Genomic DNA, 26,370 nt, shown 5'->3' on the forward strand with positions numbered 1-26,370 from the left:
CAGCAAGTCAAGATAGATGATATCATTTTAAACAAGGATATGTGACCAGAACAATCTGCATCTTGTTTAATGATTTGAACATATCGTCTAAATGAGCTGCTAACAAGGGGACAACAAATCTTTGCTCGATTAAGTTCATTCAAAGAAAGAAAAAGAAAATCATATCCAGTTGTTTTTGATAGTTTTGTCCCCCAGTAGCATGAAGTAGCAGACTGTTTCCAGTCATCACATATTACATCTTTGGCTGGACGCTAGTCAAAGATAAAGGGCAGTCGTGTTTATTTAGGAGCGAAGGCGTACAATGAAAGGAAAACCAATTTCCAGCCGAGTGTCGTCAAGCATCAGGACGGCTGGGTATGTCGCCTATGTTGCTAAGCAGCCGTTATCTGCCCCATGTGCAACAAAACAAGCAGACGTACATAATGATAGCCCTTGTTTAGACTAAGCAGTGGATGCAAACACGAGCAAGCATAGTCTCATTTTGTAACTGGTCACTGATGGTAAAAAAATTTAATCTAAATGCTATTTCCGGTTTTTTCTTTTAAATATAGGCAAAAATACACATAACAGACATGGAAGTGCATTTCATTTATATTTATTTATATTAATAGATACAAAATAAACACTGGAAAAAAAAATCAAGATAACATAAAATAATCAGTTGAGATATTCACACATTTAGCTAAAAACAGCTCCCGCCTCCTTTTAAAGCGTCACTTTTCATGATGGCTACATTAATGAACAACTTTAATGACCTTATATGGTAAGGACACAGTGCTTTTTATTTTTTCCAGGAAGTGAGAACAATACAACAAAAAAAAATTACTTTTCTTGTGTCTGTCCTCACTGAAACGACTGCCCGCCTAGTAGTGGGTGCCTCCTCTCTCACAGCCTTGGATGTGTTTTTCACAAGTCTTAAAATGCCTGTCTGACTAAGCCTGTTCCAACACGGAAGGATTTAGCTTTTTATATAATAGATTTACCTATTTCTTAAGAGCTTCATTCTTTCTCAGTGAGCCCAGCAGACTGTGATGTTCACTTAACCGTGATGTATGAAGCTCCAAGATTAGTCTTCCACCACAAAGTTTCTCCTGTCGAGGACTCTTCTTGGAAATAGTCACCCACAATTGAATTTCAAAACTGCGTAGTATAATACTGAGAGGAAAAGAGGTGTGTATTACAGTAAGCCTCGTCTTTGATGTGGTAAACGGTTTATAGCCCGACTGTTTACTTGAGTGTGTATTTGTGTTTGCCTCCGTGCACATATGATGACTGACTGCTCACGTTGGGGGAACTGCGCCGTGTGAGTGCCCTGCGAGTCAGCTGATATGCGTCTTATGACCAAAATCTTGTACTTTTTTTCCCCCTCATCAAAACATTTTGTTGACAATTTATCCGCTGCATTAGTGGTAGGACTTGTTATATTTTAGCATAACAGGACTTTTCTTTTAAGCAGCATTGGGTAAGCTCTTGCAAAATAAATGTTATCTGACTAACGGCTTGACATCTGACCAGACAAGGATCTTGTTGTGTTTAGTCCTGAAAGTCATTCCTCTTTTTGTTCTATCATGCTCTCTTTCTCTCTCTGGGTCTCTCCCTTCCTCTGTCACTCTCCTTCTGTCAGAAGCTCCAGGTGTTGGCGGAGGGGGGGGGCCCCGGCAGGCGATCTCTCCGAGGAGGTGGACGAGGTGCAGAGCTGCGGCGTCAAGCCCCCGGGGGAGGAGGAGGGCTACGACGCTGACAGCGAAAGCAACCCCGAGGACATGGCCAAGCAGGAAGAGGGTAGGTCCACACACACACACACACACACACACACACACACACACACACACACACACACACACACACACACACACACACACACACACACACACACACACACACACACACACTCCCATTTATTCCTCCTCGAGAATCCACAGCTATTGGACACACCTGATTGCTCCTAACAATAGTATCTTAGGCTAATGTAACGCTCACGTGGACTGTTTGCTTTACTTTTAAGCCTTTCACTGCAGATTTTTCACTCTTTTTAATTCTCTTGGGTTACTTTGAGACTCAGTAAATCACTTTTACTGCATGTACTCAGTCTTTTGTGACGTTTTTCTTTCTCGTGATGAATGTCAGAGGTCTAATCTTGATTTAGAGGTCATGTGTTGGTCTCGACCTCTTAAACCACCGATTATTTTAACCTTGGGATTTTATTCCCACTACTGAAGAGATCATTTAAAGCATTTGTTGAGTTAATTTTGCATTATTGCATTTCCTTGCATTCACTGGTGGATTATTTTATGTTTAGCATCATGGTTTTGAGGCAAAAATGCAGTGTGATAAAACCACATCCTCTTTTGGTTTGCTGTAGAGGATATTTGGCAATAAATAGTGGCTAGTCCTTGTTGCGTACATATGACATTGCAAAAACAGGCTATTATTTGTACCCTCACAACAGCCTCTTGTGTTAGTTCCCTCCACTCTGGTCTCACTGGTTAAGAACGTGGCCTGATTACACCCTTTTTACTTTTTCATCCCCTCAGAATACAATCATTGTTTTACGTTTTACAACTGCAGGCTGCTACACTCTGTAGCCACATGAGCTGGATCTTGTGACTTAAAGCCACCTTCAAATGGAGCCTTTACTTTTTCGTGGAAAACCTTTCGTCCTGGAAAACAGTGAAGCTTAAACGCTGACCTCATGCAAGACAAATGCATTAACCCTATCCCAGGCTGAAATGCTTTGTCCTTAACATTGAACATCCTGGTTCAATTGGAAATACATCATAAGTAAGCACTACCAGTTCATTTCTCCTAGTAGTATACTCCTGTACTAGATACAATTATCTATAAAAAAGACATGTGTTTCTAGAAACATAGAATTGTATTAGCTGAATTAGAAGTTGTCAGAGTGTGGTTTAGTAGTGCTTCTGATGTTTTAGTTTTTGTATCCCTGTATTTCAGGGGCCAATTGCTTGATTGACAGATGTCTTAACCTCTCACAGTCAAATGTGGCATTTTCCACTAATACTATATCCTGATTCCCCAGGCTGTAGGTATATTAATATATATATATTCATAGGTAGTTTTTTTACCTAAACTGTATTTGTTCCCCTCAAAGGCCATTCATGACTTCACACACTACAGTACCTTTCTGTTTTTTAAAGGCTCTTTTTGCCATATTTAGTTATACAACATATGGGTAGAGAGTGGACTGAGTGTGGAGAAAAATGACATGGACTGCAATGCTGCAATTGATACATTTTTCACAAAATAATATCAAAGGATGGCAGTCGCCTATTAGTTGATATTCACTGCCAGCAGCATGTTTGTGGATGTGTGTTGGTGTTAAATGAAGGCAAAGTGTGTTGCTGTGCACAGGGAGAGAGAGCAGGCTTGATTAATAAAACGAGGTCCTAGAAGCTGTGTGAGAGCCTGCTGAGCTGCTCCTCTGTAAAGCATGAGGGGACTCCCATGCGGCTCTGAGGCTGAGCACAGCACTGAGCCTAATTCATTTTCATGAGATGGCAGCATGGAGGAGATGAAGCAGGGAATGCCTGTGGGTTGTGAAGATGTTTAAGCTTCACAGCCACACGAGCATTGTGCATTTCTGTGCTGGCAGGCGTGACACGCCACACATCTCTCCATGTCTGTGTAAGAGTGTCTGGGTGTGTCTCTGATATTTTACATCTGTGTGTGGTGGTTCTTCAAGGATTAAAGGTGGAGTCTGCTGTGCTGCGGGAGTTTGTGGCGGTGGTGGACGGGCCCAGCCGTGGCATCCTGCTGTTCCCGGAGATCTGCACGATGGAGCTGAAGCTCCTCGCCACCGGCTCCCCAGACCTGGAGGTCCTGAGTCACGTGTTTCACAGCCTGCTGGGTGCAGTACACGCAAACCACCGCAATGCTGCCCTGCTCTACGACCAGGTCAGACTGAGCACTTCTTTTACTTTGTTCTTCTCCACCTGCCTCAGCTGTCTCTGAGCAGTATGACTGACTTCTTGTTCTGAACTTGACAGGGAGGAGTCAAGACCATCCTGTCTGGCTTTCACAGCATACTCAGCCAAACAGACCCCTCCTTTACAGGTTTGTTCATTCTGCTGGCTTAATGTAGACTTATCTGACACGAAGGCTGTTATTATGATATTAAACAGATGATTGCAGAAAATCCCGATAATTAAGAGACTGGTCAGCTTATTTAATTGATTATCAAAATAGTTGCCGCTTATTTAAAAAAAAAAAAAAGATAGACCAATTCATAAGTTGATATATTGTTGCAGCTCTATCTAAAACTGTAGGATATTAGGGAAAAGGAAAATCAAGGAATGGAAAAAATTGGGTACAATCGGTTTTCAGAAGTGCAGTATGTTAGTAATATTTTGGGAAAAAATCTTTAACCATTGGAGTGATTTTATATATCAAATGTATGTTTACGTTTTACGGCATTGCCACATGTGTTTTTCTCTACAAATAATATTTTTGGCTGAGAGCTAAGCAGGTAGCGATGCTGTTTTGTGTTTCTATCTGCAGTATCCTGGTGCATGCACGAGTGAAATAAAAACGGTTTATGTAATCTGCTCTTCATTGGTCTACATTCAGATTGCCAGACTGTTCTAGTGGAGCTGCTGGTTGCCATGGTGAGCCAGCGAATCACGGCGGAGGAACTGGCTCTGTTGATTCGCCTCTTCCTGGAGAAGACCCCACCTACTGTAAATAGCAAACCCTATCAGTCACTCAACAGTTCTCTGTTAGCTTACGTTCAGGGTGTTGAGCCTGATAGCTTATGCTCACACTGTCTGCACGTTTCATTTTTCAAAAGGAACACACACTTATATGTGAGACACACTTCCTGACACTCTCTCCTCACTTCTTGGTTCTTTAAAACTCATCAACACATAATGCTTCTTTGAGCACGCTTTCATTCTACATGCAATTAGCACCAATTTGTGCGGATCAGACGTGATGCTACAACTTATTATCACAAGTCTGCTTTTAATTGGAAAACAGCAGAAGACATCATTAATAACCTGAAAAAGAGAGGATGTATTTTTAACCATGTGAACATAATGACTTGTGACCTTTGTTTTTTGTCTGTGAGATAGTAGTTCTTTAAAAGTTTCTCTTTTTGTACTGCCTTTTTATTTTATTATTTTTACTGGTTTTGCTAAATGATATCAAGACTCTCAGGGTAACCACAGGTTTAATGCTCATCTGTTTTACAAGGATCACACTGTTAACACAATGTAATTGCTCAGTAATGTGTTAATGTAAAAACACTTAATCAAAAAAGGATAAATATAGTAAGATTGAAAAGGACATTAGCCTGAAATCTCACTCCCCATTTACTTTGCGTACCTGCAGGAGATTTTACTGAAAGGCATCCTCCAAATCGTCGAAGCCAACGTGAACATAGAGCCTCTTCACTTCCTGTCTTTTCCAATCATCCTTGCGGCCTCGACCCCAGGAGGGCTGTCGGCCGGCTCCAGACAGAACGGGGCTGCCGGAGGGAAAAGTGTTGGTTTGCTCTGGAAGGGGAAACTGTCTCCTGGGCGCAGAGAGGGGGACACCGAGTACGGGCCGAGCCACCTCCGTTCCTCTCCCTGGCACGTTGCCCCTCTCCACCTGCCCCTGGTCGGGCAGAACTGCTGGCCCCACATGGCGAGCGGCTTCAGTGCCTCGATGTGGCTCAGAGTGGCAGAGCAGGAGGAGAAGGATGGCGACAAAGACAAGGGTGAGACACAGATCCTCAAATCAATGCCTGAAGTCCATACATATGAACTGTTTTTAAAGCACGTGTGTATTAACTCAACATTCAAAAATGTTGCATTTGATTCTGTTATTGGAGAGGGAGACTTCTTAAGAAGTAAATCAGATTTAAAGGAAAGATTTGCACTTAGTAATTAGGACTAAGGACTTAAAAACAAAAAATTGCATCAACAAAAGTGAAAAGGGAGTCACCAGAAGAAAATATTCCAGTGGTAGAAGTGATGATAAATGTAAATTATCTTTATTATTATTACTACGTTGATGATTATTTAGAAATGTTATCATAGTTTAATGGAATGTCAGTCTAAGGTTACATTTTATGTAAAAAAAAAAAGTGGAAAAAGGTATTGAACATCACAAATTCCTGTGTGTGCATTACAGACATCCACACATTCACAAAAATTGAGAGAATCTTTATGGAAATATGTGATATTTTTGAATGGGGTATTAAGAGGGTATTAAGAGAGTTTTATGAATTCCATTAATAGCTGGGCGATATATAAATCCTCTGGTGCTGAAAGAAGATAGGTAATTGGTCCAAATCGTATTCACAGCTGGCAGGAAGGCTATTACATAAAAATGGTGTGTAATGCACCGATCCAGACATAGGCAGTAGTTAGATATTTGACCATAAAATATTTTCATATAAAAAAAATTGGCTTTCAAGGGTGAAAAAATAAGAGTTTGGGGAAATTGATTAGGTGTATAAAATATAGCGATTGACACTATACAGCATATTTTCATTGAAACTAATGTCATTATTGGAAAAAAAAAGATTGAAAAGCAAATATGGCATCGTTGGTTTGAGCCTCCTCTTTGCAGTTTCAACTTTTGGTCCAATACCTTTGTCTTTCTGGTATGTATATAGAGGCAATCAAAACTAAAGTGATCAAATAAATGGACTGGTTTTGAGATTCTCTCGTCGTTGTTTTCCAGAGGAGAGTAACCCTCCTGCCGCTGAGTCCCACCTTGGCACGTCTCAGGCTGGGACCACGTTTATAGAGGAAGGTCTCATTCATATTCTGTCCATGGGCTCCAAGGCACTGATGCTTCAAGTGTGGGCAGACTTCACATCAGGCTCCCTCACATTCAGGTGAGCACCAGCACAGTCTCAAAGATGTGTGTGCAGAATGGGTTACTAGTTTTTAAGTACTTGTAGTTTATGGACCTTGAAGCATTGTAATGGCTTCTTCCCACAGGATCTGCATAGATCCAAACGATGAGATAAAAGCGGGGCTGCTGGCCCAGGCAGAATCTGTTGAGGAACTGTTCAGAGCCGGCCAATGGCAGCACCTCGGCCTCACCTATACACAGCAGCCAGAGGGCAAAAAGAACATCCACGGCCGTGTGGTGGTGTGGGTGTGTGGCATCAGGTGAGCATCCTATCATAACAAGAGTTTCAAATCCTGGTGAGTGAACACTACCCTAACATGCCCTCTGTTTTAGGAAATGTGAGGTTTATTTGGATTACACCATACCAAGAAAGTCAAGTTTATCATCTGACAGCAACAAAACCTTCTGCATGGTGGGCCACTGTGCGCCGTCCAATGAGGATCTGTTAAAACAGGGTGGTCGCTGGAGCATGGGCACTGTGCTTCTCTTCAATGGTAGGAGCTCCTTTCTTCTTTATCTAACTAGAATCATGTGCCTATAAACTCTTGCTTAATCCCAGCGAGTCACTCATTATCTTACCACATCTGTTATAATCCTTTAGACAATTTGATCTGCTCCACCTCAGTGCTGCTCTCTGGTGGTTCGCCCATTATCAACTTCTCTCTTTTGAGCAGTGTGTACAGTAATGGCTTGTGGTATTTAAAAAAAGCGGAACCAGTGTTGTGGCTGTAGTGTGATGTGTTGCGTGCTGTAGATTATTCACATTCTCTCGAAGGCTTTCTGAATACTTCTCTTGTTGCCTCTAATTGGCCGTGAATGGCTCGCCTCTAAGCGATCTCAACCCGTGTGAACCCAACTAATGTCTTTAGACAAGCTTAGCCTCTCCTTCGTTTCTTCTCTGAAAAAAAGGAGTGCGGTTTCATCAAATTCTGATTTAAAAACAAGAAATAAATCATCATGGTGCAATGGCTCCTCAAGGGTCTTGCTTTAAATTACATATGTTAACTTATTACTTTATGAGTTATTGATGGACACATATGAATCATCCTCTCATGGGGTTAACTTTTTTTATTTCCCAGAATCCTGTTTTCTGGCTTCTGATATAATACATTTGCAGCATTTAGGAGAGAATTTTGAATGTATACACTCTGCCTCCATATTCCAGGATCTAGAATCGGATCTGAGGAGGCCCTCTACCTGTACACCAGCGGGCCGGACCTCACCTCTATCATGCCCTGCAAATATGGCAAGCCCAGTGGGACAATCTCTAAGTTTGCCACTCTGGAAGGCCTGAAGTGTGAGCATGTGCGAGAGCTTCTGATGAAGAACAATGACATGGACACAACAGCTTTGGTTGTAAGTCTTTGTTGACAGTCGTCTCATCATTTCACAAATATTAACAACAAGAAATATAAAACACAAAACAGACAAATAGATGTTTTTTATTGTTACAGTTGTTACTGTTAAAACCTGTACTTGCACTTTGTGATTCAAGTGCTCTGTGATGCATGGAAAATCCCCCCTATGTCTCATTTATTGTTTCATTTCACGGTCTAGGAGTATTGTGCTGGTCCAATTAGCTGTCATTAATGATACTGCGCACTAAGTAGTAATTTTTCCCCAATGGAAAAAGCTATTACAGTTAAGCTGCAGCTATTTTAGCGAGACTGAAAATAGTTTTTTTCCCATTTAAGGCTAATTACTTTGTTGATTATTACTCTGCTAAGACAAGAGGAAAGAATAACTTCCCTTCCACATTTATATAAGTTCAGTTATTTCCTAACCAAGGTCCAAATCAAGTGTAGCTCCAAGCTAGATGGCCTCGTTGACCTGCCTGTAAATGTTAATTGTGTGCATTTTGTTTTTTCTATAGGAGAGTTTGGCAGTAGTGTATGCCCCCAGCAGCCCTAGAGTCTACACTATCTATGAGCCTGTGATCAGGATGAAGGGTCAGGCCAAGACAGTCGTCACCCAGCGGCCGTTCAGCTCCAAGGAAGTGCAGAGTGTTTCCCTGGAGCCCAACTCCCTCAGAGCTCTGCTCCCCACCGAGACCCACGGCCTGCAGAGCGTCCTGCACAAGATCGGAGGAACAGGAAACTTTGTCTTCCTCTTCGCACAGGTAGGAGGGTCGGAGATGATCCCTGTTGTTGGGATATTTCTGGATTACTGTAGGTTAAGATGGATGTTTTCCAGAGTGGGAAAAGTGACAGTTTTATTCAATAGTCAGCTCACTGCAAAAGTGCAAAACGTTTTTGGGAGACAAAAGTCATTTATGCAGCATCAGGCCTGCATTGTTCACATTGAGACATTTTTCTTTTTGTTCCTCTGTCCCTCGTCTCTCTGCTGCGGCGTCCAGACGGTGGAGCTGAGTGACTGTGAGAAGACTCAGGCTCTGGCCCTGCGGGTGCTGCTGTCTTTGTCCAAGTTTAACCAACACCGCATCCATGAAATGGACTGTTACCATGGTTACTCTATGATCCACCAGGTCCTCATCAAGTCCAAATGCCTCGTGGGATATCATATGCTGAAAGTGAGTCACGCCGTGAACTATTTGCTGTCAGTGCTCACAACCTCTGCTTATCTGTGCAGTAAAACACCTTCAATGGCACTTGTTTTTTTTTGCACCATGAATCTGATGCAGCCCGACGCGCTGGTGCCTTTGAGCCGGTGTTAGTGACCCTGCTGTTACTTGACCCTCTGGCTGTGTCTGTAATTGAGCTGTGTGATGGCTGTGTGCTGAAATGGATTCTGTCTGACTTGATGAAACACTGAGCTCCTGCAGAGTCACACAGCACCTCTGATTGGCTTTGTCACTTTAGACTTCCACATACTGCATTGCATAGCACAGGGCTGAACTGATTAGTGATATATATCAACACCCATAATCATTCCTATATCAAACAAAACATGCTGTGTTACAGGTATTCTTCTCTTTTTTATTTCCGCTGCAATGAACAGCCAACTACTATCTTATGTGGGTCTTCCAGAGATGCTTTAAGATTTATAACCTCTGCAGTGAAGCTGGTCACAAATGATAGACTCTGATCAATACCGAACAGGCTGCTCAGTGAGTAAAGGGCATTGGTCCTGACGGAGTGATAAGCACTCCCAAAAATGTAATGGAGAACTTATTGACCCTCTTGCTGTCTGGGATTCTGCACTCTCGGGTCTAAAGGGATAGTGATTATCAATATGTTGCAGTTTAATCTGATAAGAGTGACCAGCACTAAATTATATAAACACTGTTTAAATCGTTTTTCTGATGTGGTGGCCATATTCTGTCCTTGTAGACTTTACTGGATGGATGTTTCAGTGCCCCCATCCTCATCCTCGGGGACGATGGGCAGTTCCGGTTGGACACTGAGTCCCTCGCTGTGGTGCAGGATATCGGGCTCCTCTCAGACATCCTGTTGGACTGGAAGATCTGGGCCAAGGCTGAGGTAAACAAACACAGTATCAATCATACTTTGTGGGTGACAGGAGATATGAGTCTCCCTCAGGAGGTGAATTAAGAAAACATGTCCTCTTATTTTAATTAATATCAGCGATTTGCTCTCAATGTGTTAGTACCAATTGCTTTCTGGGATTCACCATTGCCTTTTTCATATTTTTGGTTAGTGAGCACCCTTACCAAGATTTTAAAGACATTCAGTTTTACGGCTCACACATTGTTTGTCCAATGCAAAGAGTTTTAATTTCAGAACCATAAACTAATTCACAAATATTGTACTTTTCCAGAGTTTTTATAATAAATGTATTTTTAAATGACAGGGTTAAACAAATGCTAGTGGTCCATTGATCCTTTTTAGGACTATAATAACCCATGGATGACATACTGCTTTGAAATGCTTTTAGATGTTCCTGTAACGCCAGTTCTGTACATGTTTATTAAACAGTACCTTCAGTTCAATATTGCTGAGTTTCTTCTTCTTACAGCCTTTAATTGGAAGCATTTCTCATTTATTCAGCATGTGCCAGAGTATTTGCACACCACACACCTGCCCTTATAGAGAGTGTTATACGCTGATTCCCTATATGGACTTAATATTTCAAAAACTATTTGTTGAAGAAATTAGATGTTGTTTTCTCATCAGACTCGTACAGAAAAGTTTGGAAACAGAAAAATCATTATCGCTGAGTAGCTTCACTGAACATGCACATTCCTAGTTTCTCAAGGTCTATTAATTTATTAACATCCATTCCTGATGAGGTGAAGAAAGCTCAAAGCATCATCATTTAAAGAATGAGCTGGTAATGAATTCATACAGCTCAGGAGCAAAACTCTGTGGTCATGATTTCAGTTTTTACCTTGGTTCTCAGAGACTGTATGTGCAGAGGCAAAAATGTGTCAATGATGGGCTGCTAATAATGCATTAAAATACAAAATAATAAGTCCTTGCTTTGCAGAGTCGTCGCAAAACCACCCTTTGATGATACAGAATGAGTGTATGTGTCTACCCCTCCATTGTTATTAACTGTCTGTGTTGTTTTCTATCAGTGTGGGGTGTGGGAAACGCTGCTCGCTGCCTTAGAGATCCTCATCAGGGTGCACCACCCTCATCAGGTCTTCAACATCCGTCAGTTCCTCAAGGCTGAAATCGTGCACCGCTTCCTGCTCACCTGCCAGGTGTTACAGGTAGGTAAAATTCATAAAGCTGCTGGAACAACGCCCCTTGTCTCTTGAGACTGTTTACTGACCACATTGTGTTCTCTTAAGGAGCATCGGGACGAGCATCTGACTGCCATCCCACAGGAAGTCTGTCTGTCCTTCGTCAAAATCATCCAGGAGGTGCTCGGATCTCCCCCGGACATGGACCTGCTGAAACTCATCTACAACTTCCTGTTAGCTGTGCACCCGCCCACCAACACATACGTCTGCCACACTCCATCCAGCTTCTACTTCTCTCTACACATAGGTGAGGAGGCATTGCAGTTAAAGGAAGCACCTTTCTGTCAAAGTGCCATTACTTTAATGCTCGTTTGATGCGTGTCATTTGGCAGATGGGAAGCTGTACCAGGAGAAGGTGCAGTCCATTATGTATCTGAGACACTCCAACAGTGGAGGAAAGTCTGCCAGCAGCTCTGTGGTGTCGCTCTCCCCGATTGTCTTCACTGATGCACACCATGAAGGTACTGCTGTTTCCACTTCATTACACTGACCTTAAAGCACTGCAACACAGTGGAGATGATGGAATACAAACATTCAGTCTGCTGCTGGCAAAGGCATTTTTCCATCAGCAGGGCTTTTGTGAGTGGATGTGCCTCTTACGTGAAAACATCAGAGCTTTATCAGCCCTGTTTCATCAGAGTTTTAATTTAAGGGTCTAATGTATACATTGTTACTTGTTAGAAAAGCATTAGGTCGTCATGTGTTTGAAACTTTTCGTTTGCTTCAAAAGAAATGTATCTTGTTAAAAATTGCAGATCTTAAAGTGAATTATTTGAGAGACTGTATTTGTCTTATACTGCGTATAAGTAAGTATGTCAATTAATGCATATCAATTTATCCATTCCTATTTTGTTATCATAACCTTGCATTTTGAATTGTTTTCTTTACATTTCTTGTAAAGCACTACGTTTATCAAGATTTAATGGTCACAATTTAATTTGCAATTTTGTTTATTATCAGCCCTCTTTTTGTATCTGCTACTGTAGTATTGTACAATATGTCTGCATGTAAATGAGGCCCTTAGCAGCCGTCTGTTATAAAGCCTAAGGATTTATAAGTCCTGAATTATCTTGTTCTTTTTTTCCCAGGCCACCTCCACGGTCCTTCTCCTGAACATGGAGGTGACGATCAGTCGTTACGCCTTCCTAGTCTGGCGCCGTCTCCGTACTCTTCCCCTCTCCTGACACCTCGACTGGGACACGGTAGCTTACACGAGTCGGGCGATGGTGACGGGGTCTCCCTCTCCACTCAGCAGGGTCTTGGCAGCACAGAGACGCTGAAGAAGGGCGGAGGCGACGAGCAGCTCCTGAGCAGCTGCGAATCAGCCAAGACGATCTGTGAGTCTAGGGACATAGGTGAGGGAGGGGCCATGCGCACTCCTTCCATCAGCGTGGAGGAGGAGCGGGACGAGGCGGAGGTGGACAGCCTGGCAGAGGGCAGCGTTGAGGTGGAGTCTGAGGACAGGTTCGACTGGGCCAGTGACGAGGCGCCGCGCCGCCCCGACAGCCTGAAGGGCATTCAATCCTTTCAGAGGAGCCACAGCAATCTGGCTAGTCTTGGCCTGGCCTTCCCAGCTCCTAACGGCTCGCTGGCCGTCGCCCGCTGGCCGAACTCAGCTGACAGAGGCTCCATGCCTGAAGACTGGGAGAGCTACACCTACTCCCCCGGGTACGAGAGGGCGCACAGCAAGACCGAGTCCAATGACAGGTATGCTGCCGTAGTTCTCTTTCACAGGGCAAGGCAGACAAGGTATTACTGCATCTCAAGAAAACACTCTCAGGATTTTCTAACTGAATGCTCAATATCATTACAAGTTATCTTATTAATTAAGTCCATGCCAAACTTTGGCTAATCTATAAATGGCGTACAGAGAGCACTGACAGTCTCATTCAGCGTTTGATTTAATTGCTTGTCCATGTACGGATTGTTCTGGTACACAACACCCACGAAAGATAAATACCTCAGCCGCTCTGCTTGATAAAGAGTTGTGTGGGGATTTGCATAATCTAAATACAGCATTTGGTTATGGTGATAGTCCTTACCCAACTTTGAAAATGATTTCTACCGCAGTAACAGTGTCAGTTTATTTTTACCTGCAGTGGCAGCCAGCTGGTGACATAAGCTGATAGGAAAATTAAAAAAACATGTATTCCTTGTAATCCTTTTTTCTCAAAGGCACCTTTGTCTTTGTATTAGTAGCAGTGTTAGCTGACAGGCAATAATGGAATACTTGACCTCAAAAACTATCATTTGTATATCATTACTCACCCTGTGTTACCTTGAATTCCTAATAAAAAAACAATGGCTCCAGTACAAATTCATGGCAGCTTTATATTCTGATTCTTTAATTACTCTTGTAGTATTAACTGAAAATAGAAACAAATGGATACAACATCTGATGAGTGTAACAGGCTTTTGTGTTTCATCTCACTGTTTACTGAGGACATTCAGCTAGCTGTCCATGCATAGTAATCCTTCACTAAAGTTGTGTTCCTCAGGTCCAGCACTGAGGACTGCCTGGTGCTGATCTGCTGTGGCCTCTATGATCTTCTGAGGGGCATCTTGCTGCTGCTGCCTGACCTCATGCTGGAGGAGGTGATGGACAAGCTCATCCAGCCTGAGGCCCTGATTGTCCTGGTCAACCACTCGTCGCCTCTCATCCAGCAGGGTGTCATGAAGGTGGGTGCAGTGTCGCCTCTGATGTGATGTGAAGCAGGTTGATCTGATTTGAGTACAAAGAGTCAAGGAGGAACACACTGTATGAGGCAATAAGATCGAATAGTATCTCCCAATGAGATACCTATACACATTTGTTAACATCTTAGAGGTGCTGGTTTTCCTTTTGACAGAGCTAGGCTGGCTCTTCTGCCTGATTTCAGTCTTTATTTTTGACTTGGCTTTCGCTTCATATTTATGACGCAGACATGAGAGTCTAGGGTTGTACAAATGTGTTTGTGTACAGATAGTTTTTAGAGTGCAGTAAAACATTTCTTGAAAGGCTAAATGCCAACGCAGGAAATGTTTTATTTATTTTTCATTTCGGGAATTAGTCACTCTTCTTTTTTTTAAATAAAGTTTAACTTGACTTTTAAATATTTGGATCACACAACACAGAAACAATCCTACGCAACCACCACTGGATTGAAATTCTGCAAATATAAGAATATTACAATAATTAGCCTCTAGCATATTTATTTGCTACTTTGCAGAAATACTGGTTTATAAACAGATGAACAGGCATGCAAAAAAAATAATTTGGTACAGCTCTACAAGGATGATATCAATCTACTTACCCCTCAGCATGACAGAATTAAAGTGCCTAAACTATCCCATTAATTTGCTGTGTTAATCATTTGATCCCCTGTGTCTCAAAATATTGTAATATGTACCAGCGTGTTATCAAAGTATCAAAATATATTACCAGCTTTTAAACTACCTTTCTATATCTACATATCATTTTGCTGTTCCTAGTTGCTGGATGCATATTTCAGCAGAGCGTCCAAAGAGCAGAAGGAGAAGTTTCTGAAGAACCATGGCTTCTCCCTGCTGGCCAACCAGCTGTACATCCATCAGGGCAGCCAGGGGCTGCTCGAATGCTTCCTGGAGATGCTGTTCGGTCGGCCGGTGGGCCTGGAGGAAGAGTGAGTGAAATACATGTGCAGTGCACCGTAGGCAGCATAGAGTTGTTTTATCTTGGAATATTATTCACATATGGTCTACACAGTATGAATACATGTCTTTGAAGCAGGCACGTTAAATAACTTTTTCTCTTATTTTCCCAGTCTGGACCTGGAGGAAATGGAAAATATCTCCCCCTTCAGAAAGCGCTGTATCATCCCAGTGCTGGGTCTTATTGAGAACTCCCTGTATGAGAACTCCTTGGTGCACAACATCCTTTGTATGCTGCTGCAGCTCCTCAACGCCTGCCCCAAGCTGGCAGACATCCTGCTAGACCACGGGCTGCTCTACGTGCTCTTCAACACCCTGTCTACCCTCAATGGCATGGAGAATGGGTACGGCTGCCAGAACAGAGGACGATTCATTCAAACACCTCCATGGGATCATGGGTTTTGTCTTGAATGAGCCATGAATTGAATAATTAATCCTCTCACTGTTCATTGATCTAGCATATAAAGGCGGGAGACTCACTTCCTCTGCCTCATATTTTGTTCTTGTCCTCTCTCTGCAGTATTCCCCTGAATGACTACAAGCTCCTGGTGTGTGACATCCAGCAGCTGTTGGTAGCCGTGACGATCCACTCCTGCAGCTCTTCAGGGTCTCAGTACTTTCGCATCATTGAAGACCTCATTACCTTGCTGGGTTTCATGCAGACCAGCAAGATGCGCCGCACGCAGGGTGAGGGCTGGAGCTCTAAAATTCAATACACATGCAAAATACATCAGTGTTGTCTATGCTCTGCAGTTATGGATGATCTCAAGCTGTCGTGCTCTGCTGCAGAGAGAAACTGGGCTTTATTATCTTCAACCACGAGTGGAAACTCATTGGAGGGAAAATATAATTTAAGAATTATCTCACATCTCCATCTTCCTACCAAATGGTTTTCTCTCATTTTCTTTAAATTTGCTCTCTGGAAAGTATCTCTCCCATCTCTTTCCCATTATTGCCGATTACTTTGCAATTTTTGACATGATAAAATCATTCTGCGGTCACATAAACGTTACAAAAGCAGGCTCTGTACATTTTGACAAATAATTATTCTCAACTGTAATACTGCCCTCATTGGCCCAACCTGATGATGCCACGAGTTTGTGTGGAGGTGCATGTTTGTGACATATGATCATTAGCATAATTAAACTACTATGTTAGGTCCTTTTCTGCACTGTTCGTGGGCAAGTTTCATTTATAAACATTTCACCCAAATAGAAACTTATTTTTGAAATAAACAGATTACAACATTACATTTTTAGCAGTGTGTGTAGTCACAGGAAAAAGCTGTGATAAGAAAAAGGATACACGGACATAATAAAAGATGAATATTCCGATAACTTAAAAGCCAAAGTATTTGCAACTAAAAACAATGAAGTGAAACAAATATTATCATTACAAGTATTTTTTTTATTTTGTGGATTCGGGTAACAAGTTGAATTTTTTTAACTTTTTTTGGGAAACCGCTGCCTTTATTCTAGAGATAAACTTGAAACTGAGAGACACCGAGGGGATGACATGCGGCAAGAGGATTCCAACTAAGGTCCTCCACTTGGGGACGAAGCCCCAGTACTACCAATTGATAGTGCGAAGACCCCTGTTGAATGACATTCTTACTCTTCGATAAAATTCCAACATGGGAAAGTTCATTGTCTCATCGTTTTGTTTTCTTCACAGAGATGGCTGTGGCTTTGCAGTTCCGCGTCCTTCAGTCAGCGATAGAGTTCATAAAGACGACAGCCAATCAGGAACCTCAGAAGCTTAGCAGCTCTGTAACTACGCCGAGCTCTCCACATCATGCCATCTATCAGAAGCGCAAGAGCATCGCGGGTGAGTATTTCAACAGTTTAAACATGCTGTGTAGTTATTCTATTATTGGAGGGAGAAATGACCCCCATGTGTCTCCAGGCGTTTCACTTCTCCACCCTCACCTGTGTGTTTATTGATCCTCTCCTCGTCCGATCTGAAGGTTCCATTGCCTTGAAAGACTCCATTATCCCCCGCATCCCCCGACAGCACTACTGCTCCTATGGCCAGATCCCCCTCTCCCCTCCCTTCAGCTTCCTGTCCATGGACTCCCCCCTCCCCTCCCCCTCTGGAGCTCCATCTTACATGCTCCACTGTGAAGCAGGTAGCTCGGGATTGCAGCGGAGAACATCCTCCTTGTCACGGAGCATGTTTCCCAACTTTTTACTGTGACACCACTGTAAACTCACCCTTTCCCCTTGCACTCACCTCAGGATTTAATCTGCCCAGTACCCTCGTGCGCTACTGGTGCCTTTTGTAAGTGCACGTTTGATTGGTTAAGCATCTCCAGCACAGATGGCACTTAGAATATTAATAATCTTCTCCGTGTGCAATGAATGAATTAATACACTATTTGCATAACCTTGACAAGAAAAAAGAGTGTGTGCTTTTACTTACAAATGATGTACCGTCAAGTGTTTCCAGTTTTCTCACAACTGTGCACATGATTTTAGGCCGGCGTCGGTTCTCTCTGGCTCCGACTGACTCCCTTCTGATGCGGATGCGCTCCGTAGCGAGCGATGAGCTCAACCAGATGATGCAAAGGAGGATGAGCCAGGAAAACCCCATCCGTGCCAGCGAGACTGAGTTCGTCCAACGGCTGCAGAGGCTTGTGGTTCTTGCCGTCAACAGACTCATTTACCATGGTAATAAACCTTCTCCCACTTATTTATTGTCTTCATGGTAATCCAAACTTGATCCCTAATCCTCGTACTGCTTGAAATTGTCTCTCTTTTCAGATGTGAGTGAGGACTTGTTTGACCTGCTGAATATTCCCGACTGCGCAGACCAACCGTTTTTAACCCCAGACCCAGGTGATCAACCGCAGGAGGAGGGCGGATTCGCCTCCGTCCCTCATTCTCCCACGCCCTTCCCCCTGCCGCCTGCCAGCAAGAAGAGCTTTCAGAAAGACATTCTCAAACTCATGATGGACGGCATCAAAATCAGCCTGGTATGACAACACTGAATCTCTTCTTTAAAGAGCTAATTGTTATTTTGTGGGACCTTGTTATGATGGTTGTGATCTTACAGGGCAGCACGGGTCGAGGAGGAGCCCCACTTCAGCAGTGGCGAAGAATCCTTTGGTCGTGTCGGGATACTTTTCGGGTCCAGATCGGCCGCCTCCTTGTGCACACCCTCAGCCCCACGCGTCCCCTGTGTGACAGGAAGGAGTCGCTGGAGTTTGTGCTTGATCCCAGACATCTGGACATCCTCAAGGAGAGCCTCAGCCCAGGTCTGGAGGTGAGTGTGAAGGAAATACATCATTAAAATCTATTTTTCACACTACACGTCAAGTATCAGACCACCCAAATGATATATTTTCTGGAACATTTTTTGCCTACACAGTGCAGAAATGGTGTTGGTTTCAGGGGAAAGTGTGAGTGAGCGTTCAGTATATTAGCTTTGCTTGTCATTTTCACTCCTGCAGACCAGTTTTCCTGGAGCTGTCAGGCATTGGCTCTAAAATAACTGTGATGGATGTTTTCATGCTGTTCAGCAGCTCCTTCTCTTCGCCTTGGGAGTCTTTCACTCGTCCTCCTCTCAGGCTTTACTGACGGTCAACTGGCCCCTAGAAGTCTTGTTTCCTGTCCATCACTGTCTGTGACTTGCTTCAGACACAAACAAAAATTAAATCTGGCTTTCTTTTAATCCCTCTCTCTCTCTTTTTTTTAACTCAGCATGGACCGAAGTTGTCACTCTACCTGTATGAGATGCTGCACGATCACAAGGACAGCCTCACCAAAGACGATCACAATGCCGTGGGTGTATTCATGACCTCGCTCAAGCTTTGTGGCCATCGCTGCATCCCACCTAACTCTCCTCACAAACAGGACCTGCTCAAAGCCATAAAAGAGGTAAGTCCTACAAAGACAGACAGTCATTGTTAAAGGAAATAAACAGTCTTAAGTCAATATCAATTCCTGTTCAGCAGTATAAAATATGTCTCCTAATATGTCTTGTACTTTTATTATTACAGGAAAAATTAAAGTATGAAGCAGAAGAGAAAACAAGCAAAGTGGCATGGGAAAAGAAAATGGCCAACACTCAGAGGAAGTGAGTAGGGACTTTTTCCTGATGTGAGGTTGATGTTCAGTGCAAAAAGATGTTGGTCTGAATCATATCTTTCTTCCTCTCCTCCATCCTTCTTACTCCTCTGCAGTCTTATCCAGAGGCTGGATGGAAAGTCAAAGGACATTTCAAAGATTGCAGCTGACATCACACAGAATGTGTCTCTGCGACAAGGCATGGAGAGAAAGAAAGTCATCCAGCACATCAGGGGACTCTATAAGACTGACCTCAGCGCCAGCAGACACTGGCAGGAGCTGGTGCAACAACTCACGCATGACCGGTAGGCTCCCACATCTAACACTCGCAGGGACTCACACAGTATTAGTGCAATTAGAAAACCGTTTCCCTAAGGATGATAGTAATTATAATTAGTTCTTCTTTCTCCTCTTTATATTTTGGTAATTTTATTTAATAAAAGAAAGAAAATCTCATTCCAATGTGAAACGATTAAGTATATTTTGATGCATTAATTTAAATAATACAAAACACTTCAGACATACATGATACAAGATGTCAAGCTTAGAGCTAAATGCTGTAACATTAACATTAATATATTCACACGTGACATTACTAACAAGATGATGTTTATGTTAGCTTTCCAGCGTTTGCTAATGAAACAAATGTGCTGCTTTTCTGTTGCTATATAAAAAGTTAAGGGGGTTACCAAGGGATTCTGTATTGATATGAGTAGAGCAAGTGATTAAGATGGCTGTTATGGTCTGTTTCAGTGCGGTTTGGTACGACCCGACATCCTACCCAACGTCCTGGCAGCTGGACCCCACCGAGGGGCCGAACCGGGAGCGGCGGCGGCTACAGAGATGCTACCTCACCATCCCTAACAAATACCTGCTCAAAGACAGACGTAAGGCTGAAGGTGAAGAAACCTTTTCCCCACTTAGAGTTTGGGAAGAATTCTCTCTGCTTTAGTTTTCTTAATATAACCTCTATGCCTTGTTTAGACACCGTGAAGCCACCATTATCCTTCCTGTTTGAGGACAAGACCCACTCGTCCTTCTCCTCCACCGTCAAAGACAAAGCCACCAGCGAGCCCATCAGGTATTACTTTTTACCTCCCTGTCACATTTCCTGTCTGGAGTTAACATCATATTCCTCTCAGGAGGACAGGGTGATCTGAAGAAGGCATATACATGTCTCACTGAGAGGTGTGTGCTTTATTCAGATGGTGTTTTTCCCTGTATGAGAAATCCTGTCTCTTTGTCCTCAGGTTCACCAGACGGTGCATCAACGTCGCCCCCTCCAGAGAGACAGCAGGGGAGCTGCTGCTGGGTAAGACACTGACCATCTCTCACAGCGGCTCCGTGCATAATATAGTCAGCCGGTAACAAAGAATATTGTGCTATCTCTGAGCCACTAGAGAATATTGCCCCTCTCAAACAAATGTTTGCTAGTTATTCAGCAGAGGAGGCTTCTGTTTGTACACCAAGTCTCACTCCTCCTATGTTCTCTCACAGGAAAGTCTGGGATGTACTTTGTGGAGGATAACGCTGCTGATGCCCATGACAACCAGGTAAAGCCAGAGGACTCTTCAACACTGTTAGGGCTATGTGAGTTTCCCAGGCTACTCACACCGGATGTGTTTAATGTGATGCTACAGAGCCTTCACGGTGAGACGGAGGCACCTTCCTTCTCTTGGACGTACGAGGAGATCAAGGAGGTGCACAAGCGCTGGTGGCAGCTAAGAGACAACGCTGTGGAGATATTCCTCACCAATGGCAGGACCCTGCTGTTGGCCTTTGACAACACCAAGGTGAGGCAAAGGAAACAAAAAGCAAACAAAATGTTAAAATCAATGGCATTGCTCATGAATGACATACAGTAGATGTTAAAGTGTGTTTGCTTCAGCTGTTTTATAACTGAGGTTTAGACTACCCAGCAGATCACAAGGGAAAACTCATTCATTTGAATATCAAAATGTAGTGACACATGCTGGTGATGGAAATATTGAGATGAAGGCTCTACTGCTGAGAAAAAGATGTTTGAATAGACAAAGCCATGCAGCATGAAAATATTTTGCAGTAAGAGTTATTCATTGAATTACCTTTTATGTATTCTGCCCCTGGTACCTGCGGAGCTCTGTAGAAGTCTGTGCCCGAATTCAATCATGTTGTTAAGACACAACACTATCATTCTCTGCAGAAAAACACACTTATAGTAGTTATTATTGTTTCACACTGCTTTCCGTGAAATACTGAAATAAGGTTATTTTATGGTTGGATTTTTGAGCAAGGGGTTTATAATAATAATAATAATAATAATAATAATAATAATAATAATAATAATAAGCATGATAATAATACGAAGGAGAAGAAACAATATTTATATAGCACTTTTCAAAAACAAGTTTACGTTGTGAAATAAAACATTTGAATAGTTGATAATAGAAACAGATGAAAGAAAATGACATCTTAAATAAAATAACTGAATAAAAAAAAAAACTCTTCAAATCCTTTTTAATCAGAATGTTTGTTTTAGCATTGTCCTCCAAGTCCTACTCTTCAACTTTACAGAGCTACTACATGTTGCTAAAGTATGTTGTAATGTACAGTATTGTATGCATTTACAAAGGGTTGACAGTAGAAACGTCAGGAATGGCACTTAACATTTACATTTTTTAGTTAGCACTTTGGCCATGTCTCACATCAGTCCTAATGCTAGAGTTGTAATATAATTGATGTTTCTCCTGTGTCCTCGCCTCAGTTCCGTGACGACGTCTACCACAACATCCTGACCTCTGACCTGCCCAACCTGCTGGAGCACGGAAACATATCTGCGCTTACTCAGCTGTGGGGCTCGGGTCAGATCTCAAACTTCGAGTACCTCACACACCTCAACAAGCACGCAGGACGCTCCTTCAACGACCTCATGCAGTACCCCGTGTTCCCCTTCATCCTGCGGGACTACACCAGTGAGACCATCGACCTACAGGACCCCACCATCTACAGGTTAGTGTGTTTTGTAAAGCGTTTGATGTGTATAATTTGAAAATGTGATTATATAATGTTATGAAAGTTAGTCTTAGTCATTGATTTATCATATGCTATATACTGTAAGGGCTCCTCTTGTGTATGCCATTTCCCCACTTAATCCACTTAAAATTCATACATATTGTGGGATTTATGTATTTCGAAGACAAAAAAAAGGTCCTGCAGCCATGCACTGAAGTCAAGACACATGATACAAGAATCCTTTTTAATAGACACATTTTCCTGAGGCAGTTAAACATCCCGGCTCATCACTGCTCTGCTTACATTTTGTTGCAGGAATTTGGTGAAACCCATCGCGGTCCAGTCAAAAGAGAAAGAAGATCGCTACGTGGATAATTACAGGGTAAGGCCTGTTGTACATCAAATGTGTTTCTTGAGTGTTCCGGATGTTCTGGTGAGAAAACATGAGTGTTCTTTCGTGCAGTATCTTGAGGAGGAGTACAAGAAGGGCATCCGTGAGGACGACCCCATGCCTCCGGTCCAGCCCTACCACTACGGCTCGCACTACTCCAACAGCGGCACTGTGCTGCACTTCCTGGTTCGAATGCCTCCTTTCACCAAGATGTTCCTCGCATACCAAGGTGAGTCACACTTATAGCAGAAAATCAGAAAACACTGCAGTCTCCAGCTACCCTGTCTTTCATAGTATCTTCAATTTTAACAAGTAGTGTGAATGTTAACTAAATAGCAAGCCAGGGCTCTTTAACAGCAGATAATTGTCGTACATCTCCAAAACGCTTTTTGCAGCCCTGAGTGCCACCTGTCTGCATTACATCGACAGATCCATCTAAGTCTATGCTCAAGCTTTTAATACTGAAATGTTGGAACGACCTGATCTTAGATCTGACAGAGCATCACATTTATTATCCATGAAAGGTTACTTTATCTTTATAGCTGTCTCTGATCAGCTCCGCGCCCCCTTCCCCTTCTCTTCTCTATTTCTTCCTTCCGTGTTAATTATTTTCCCATTCATGTGCCTCCGTCCTGTGATCCTCCGAGGCATCTTTTTATGTGACCGTTAATGTATTCAGCGAGCGTGGTGTCTAAGGTCATGAAAGGGGATCTTTTCAATCAGTGAGTGGAATCTGTAATTAGATTGTCTTTGGCCTTAATCAGACCAGAGCTTTGATATCCCGGACCGGACGTTTCACTCCATGAACACCACGTGGCGCCTGTCCTCCTTCGAGTCCATGACTGACGTAAAAGAGCTCATCCCCGAGTTTTTCTACCTCCCAGAATTCCTAGTCAACAGAGAAGGTAATCATTTTCTTATCAATGTATACCTTTTTAATCTGTATACCTATCATTTACACCAGACTACATATCTTCTCATGTGTTTAAAGTGACCTTTTGTGCCTTCACAGGTTTTGATTTTGGCGTTCGTCAAAATGGCGAGCGGGTGAACAATGTGAATTTGCCGCCCTGGGCTCGCAACGACCCCCGTCTGTTCATCCTGATCCACCGGCAGGCGCTGGAGTCGGACCAGGTGTCCCAGACGCTGTGCCAGTGGATCGACCTGGTGTTTGGGCTCAAGCAGAAAGGCAAAGCCTCCGTCCACGCCATCAACGTCTTCCACCCAGCAGTGAGTAGCTGCCTATTGCACTTTGATAGAATCTATGGGGAAAGCTGTTGTTGTTTACTTGTGGCTGTGCAATTTGGACAAAGATATAATCAAGATGAAAATGTTCATATCTGTCTCTTGATAATTGTCAATATCAATGTTTCTTGTGAGTGAAAGGTGAAGAAGCCATATGATAAATTGTATTTTCAACTATTCTTATTCTTAGGAAAAACGACAAACAGCAGAATATATCACAAATCTGAGGTTGATACAAAACAAGTGGTAATTTATTTAATTTGTGTTCATTTTTTTAAATGATGAAACAGGTTTGTGCTGTTCCCCGTCTTGGCTGGCACATGTTTTTGGCATAGTTCGCATTACTCTGCTTTTGTCGGATCGTTAGCCAAAATGTCTCCAAACTACTTGGTTGAATGAACTTTCTTGTAAACAATGGCTTTTTTATCGTTTATTTTGCAGTGCAACTACAGGCCATCCACTGTGTCTGTTGTTAGCATTGTTAACACTGTTAGCATAACTGTATTCCTGTGACATTATTGGCTGTTTGTCAGATGGAAACTAGGGTTTAAGGTTTATTAGCAACCGCTGGGTGGTCAAACATTTGTTGTAATTTCAGGGAAATCATTATGACATTGCTACCACTTTATCTCCTAGCCATGTGCTGACATAAGCTTTTCTATCATTTTTCCCAGACCTATTTTGGCATGGATGTTTCGTCAGTAGAAGACCCAGTGCAGCGCCGGGCCTTGGAGACGATGATCAAGACCTACGGACAGACACCCAGGCAGCTCTTCAACGCCTGTCATATCAGCAGGGCCAGCCCCAAACTCCTGATGGAGGGGGAGCTGCCGGCGGCCATGGGTCTCCTGGTTCAGCTGGCCTTCAGAGAAACAAGAGAACAAGCCAAGGAAATAGTCTGCCCGGTAATCTACTCTGTGGTGGTTGTGACTCTGAGGAGCAACTTAAATATATCGTCCATGAAATGATCTCCTGCTCACCTGGCTATTTCCTCTCCCTCCCCCCACAGAGCCCGCTGCCATGGATCAAGGGCCTGAAGTGGGGAGAGTACGTGGGCTCGCCCTCCGCTCCGGACCCCGTGGTGTGTTTCAGCCAGCCTCACGGGGAGAGGTTCGGATCCCTGCTGGCCCTGCCGACGCGAGCCATCTGCGGCCTGTCCCGCAAGTTCTGCCTCATGATGATCTACAGCAAGGAGCAGGGTGAGGAGGCCCGCCAATCACTCACAAGTCAGACCTAATGTGTCGCACAATGTCCTGCTGACTCCATTAACTTTATGGTCTCTACTCTGTAGGTGTTCGGAGCATGCACAGCACAGACATCCAGTGGTCGGCCATCTTGAGCTGGGGCTACGCTGACAACATTTTGAGGCTGAAGAGCAAGCAGAGCGAGCCGCCTATCAACTTTATTCAGTGTTCACAACTTCACAAGGTAAACAGTAGTTAAAGGTTGCTATCAAATAGTCATTAAAGGCAGGTCCTTTCTCTTCTATTAACCACTTTTCTTACCTTGACATCATTAAAAACCTTATGGGATTTGAGTGTTCGTGCGTGCTTCATTAGTGAAAAATACTACTTCGTTTCCAAGCTTGGGAAATAAATAGCAAAAGAAAAGTGAAAGGAAATCTTTGCCTACCTAACACTCCTATCCACTATCTATATGAATCCAATTAATATGATTCCAGGAAAGTATTTGAAAATAATTAAATAGAATATACATTATGTATGCAATAAATGCGTGCCTACAAATCTACCACTCCACATATTACCAATCAAACATGTATAGTTACACAGAATAGCTTAAGAAACACCACCCAACTCAGTGAACACCTCCAAATGTTGATTTTACAGTAATTAGCATAAAGTTCGCCTTATACTGTTGAAAGTTCAAGACAAAGAAGCACTTTGGCAAGTCTTGGCATAAAGTGCAAGTTTTGAGGCTCCATTCCTACCATCTAGAGATGTTGAACAGCTCTTATCATGCCAGTTAGGTACTTCTGGGTCATTTCATTCAGTAAGCAACCTTCCTAAGCAAAACAGACTTCAACTGCAACTAAATTCTCAAAACAGCTAAGCAGCCGTCAGTGAGAGGAATCACTGGGGTCCCCCTTCAGAGTTACACATCCACACACTGAGGATGGACTAATGAGCATCCAGGTTTCTGGGTCCCTCTGACCCACCCTGTTCCTCTCTCTCCTGCAGGTGACCAGCTGTGCCTGGGTGCCCGATGGCTGCCAGCTATTTACAGGCAGCAAGTGTGGAGTCATCACCGCCTACAGCAACCGCTTCACCAACACCACGGTGGGTTACCATGGCAACGTCCCCCTCTAACCTTCCGCCTCCACATCGACACCCAAACCACCCACCCACCTCACATTACCCCCCCACCACCACCCCTCTTTAGTCCGCCTCGCCGTGTTCAGCTTCATTAGTCACATCACAGTTGCCCTTGAAACACATTTCCAGCGAGTCCAC

The 26,370-nt window shown here is 43.2% G+C and overlaps 1 protein-coding gene across 1 annotated transcript in view; it reads left to right on the top strand.

Moving 5' to 3' along the window:
• Positions 1-26,370, top strand: part of lyst (lysosomal trafficking regulator) — a 57,459-nt gene that overhangs the window by 27,417 nt on the left and 3,672 nt on the right. The window contains 42 exon segments of the mRNA XM_034152679.1: positions 1,625-1,645; positions 1,647-1,782; positions 3,704-3,915; positions 4,008-4,074; positions 4,588-4,697; positions 5,350-5,719; positions 6,691-6,847; positions 6,954-7,127; positions 7,201-7,361; positions 8,033-8,223; positions 8,741-8,986; positions 9,224-9,397; positions 10,158-10,307; positions 11,366-11,503; positions 11,585-11,783; positions 11,869-11,997; positions 12,625-13,243; positions 14,035-14,215; positions 15,008-15,177; positions 15,319-15,549; positions 15,726-15,892; positions 16,880-17,032; positions 17,683-17,874; positions 17,968-18,179; positions 18,260-18,469; positions 18,907-19,083; positions 19,206-19,282; positions 19,389-19,577; positions 20,026-20,171; positions 20,257-20,353; positions 20,523-20,584; positions 20,770-20,825; positions 20,913-21,065; positions 22,016-22,260; positions 22,579-22,645; positions 22,727-22,883; positions 23,419-23,559; positions 23,667-23,884; positions 24,574-24,804; positions 24,909-25,098; positions 25,191-25,327; positions 26,098-26,196. Of these exon segments, the coding sequence (XP_034008570.1) occupies positions 1,625-1,645; positions 1,647-1,782; positions 3,704-3,915; positions 4,008-4,074; positions 4,588-4,697; positions 5,350-5,719; positions 6,691-6,847; positions 6,954-7,127; positions 7,201-7,361; positions 8,033-8,223; positions 8,741-8,986; positions 9,224-9,397; positions 10,158-10,307; positions 11,366-11,503; positions 11,585-11,783; positions 11,869-11,997; positions 12,625-13,243; positions 14,035-14,215; positions 15,008-15,177; positions 15,319-15,549; positions 15,726-15,892; positions 16,880-17,032; positions 17,683-17,874; positions 17,968-18,179; positions 18,260-18,469; positions 18,907-19,083; positions 19,206-19,282; positions 19,389-19,577; positions 20,026-20,171; positions 20,257-20,353; positions 20,523-20,584; positions 20,770-20,825; positions 20,913-21,065; positions 22,016-22,260; positions 22,579-22,645; positions 22,727-22,883; positions 23,419-23,559; positions 23,667-23,884; positions 24,574-24,804; positions 24,909-25,098; positions 25,191-25,327; positions 26,098-26,196 (7,212 nt within the window).

The sequence above is a fragment of the Trematomus bernacchii genome, unplaced genomic scaffold (genome assembly GCF_902827165.1).
Source record: "Trematomus bernacchii unplaced genomic scaffold, fTreBer1.1, whole genome shotgun sequence".
NCBI lineage: Eukaryota > Metazoa > Chordata > Actinopteri > Perciformes > Nototheniidae > Trematomus > Trematomus bernacchii.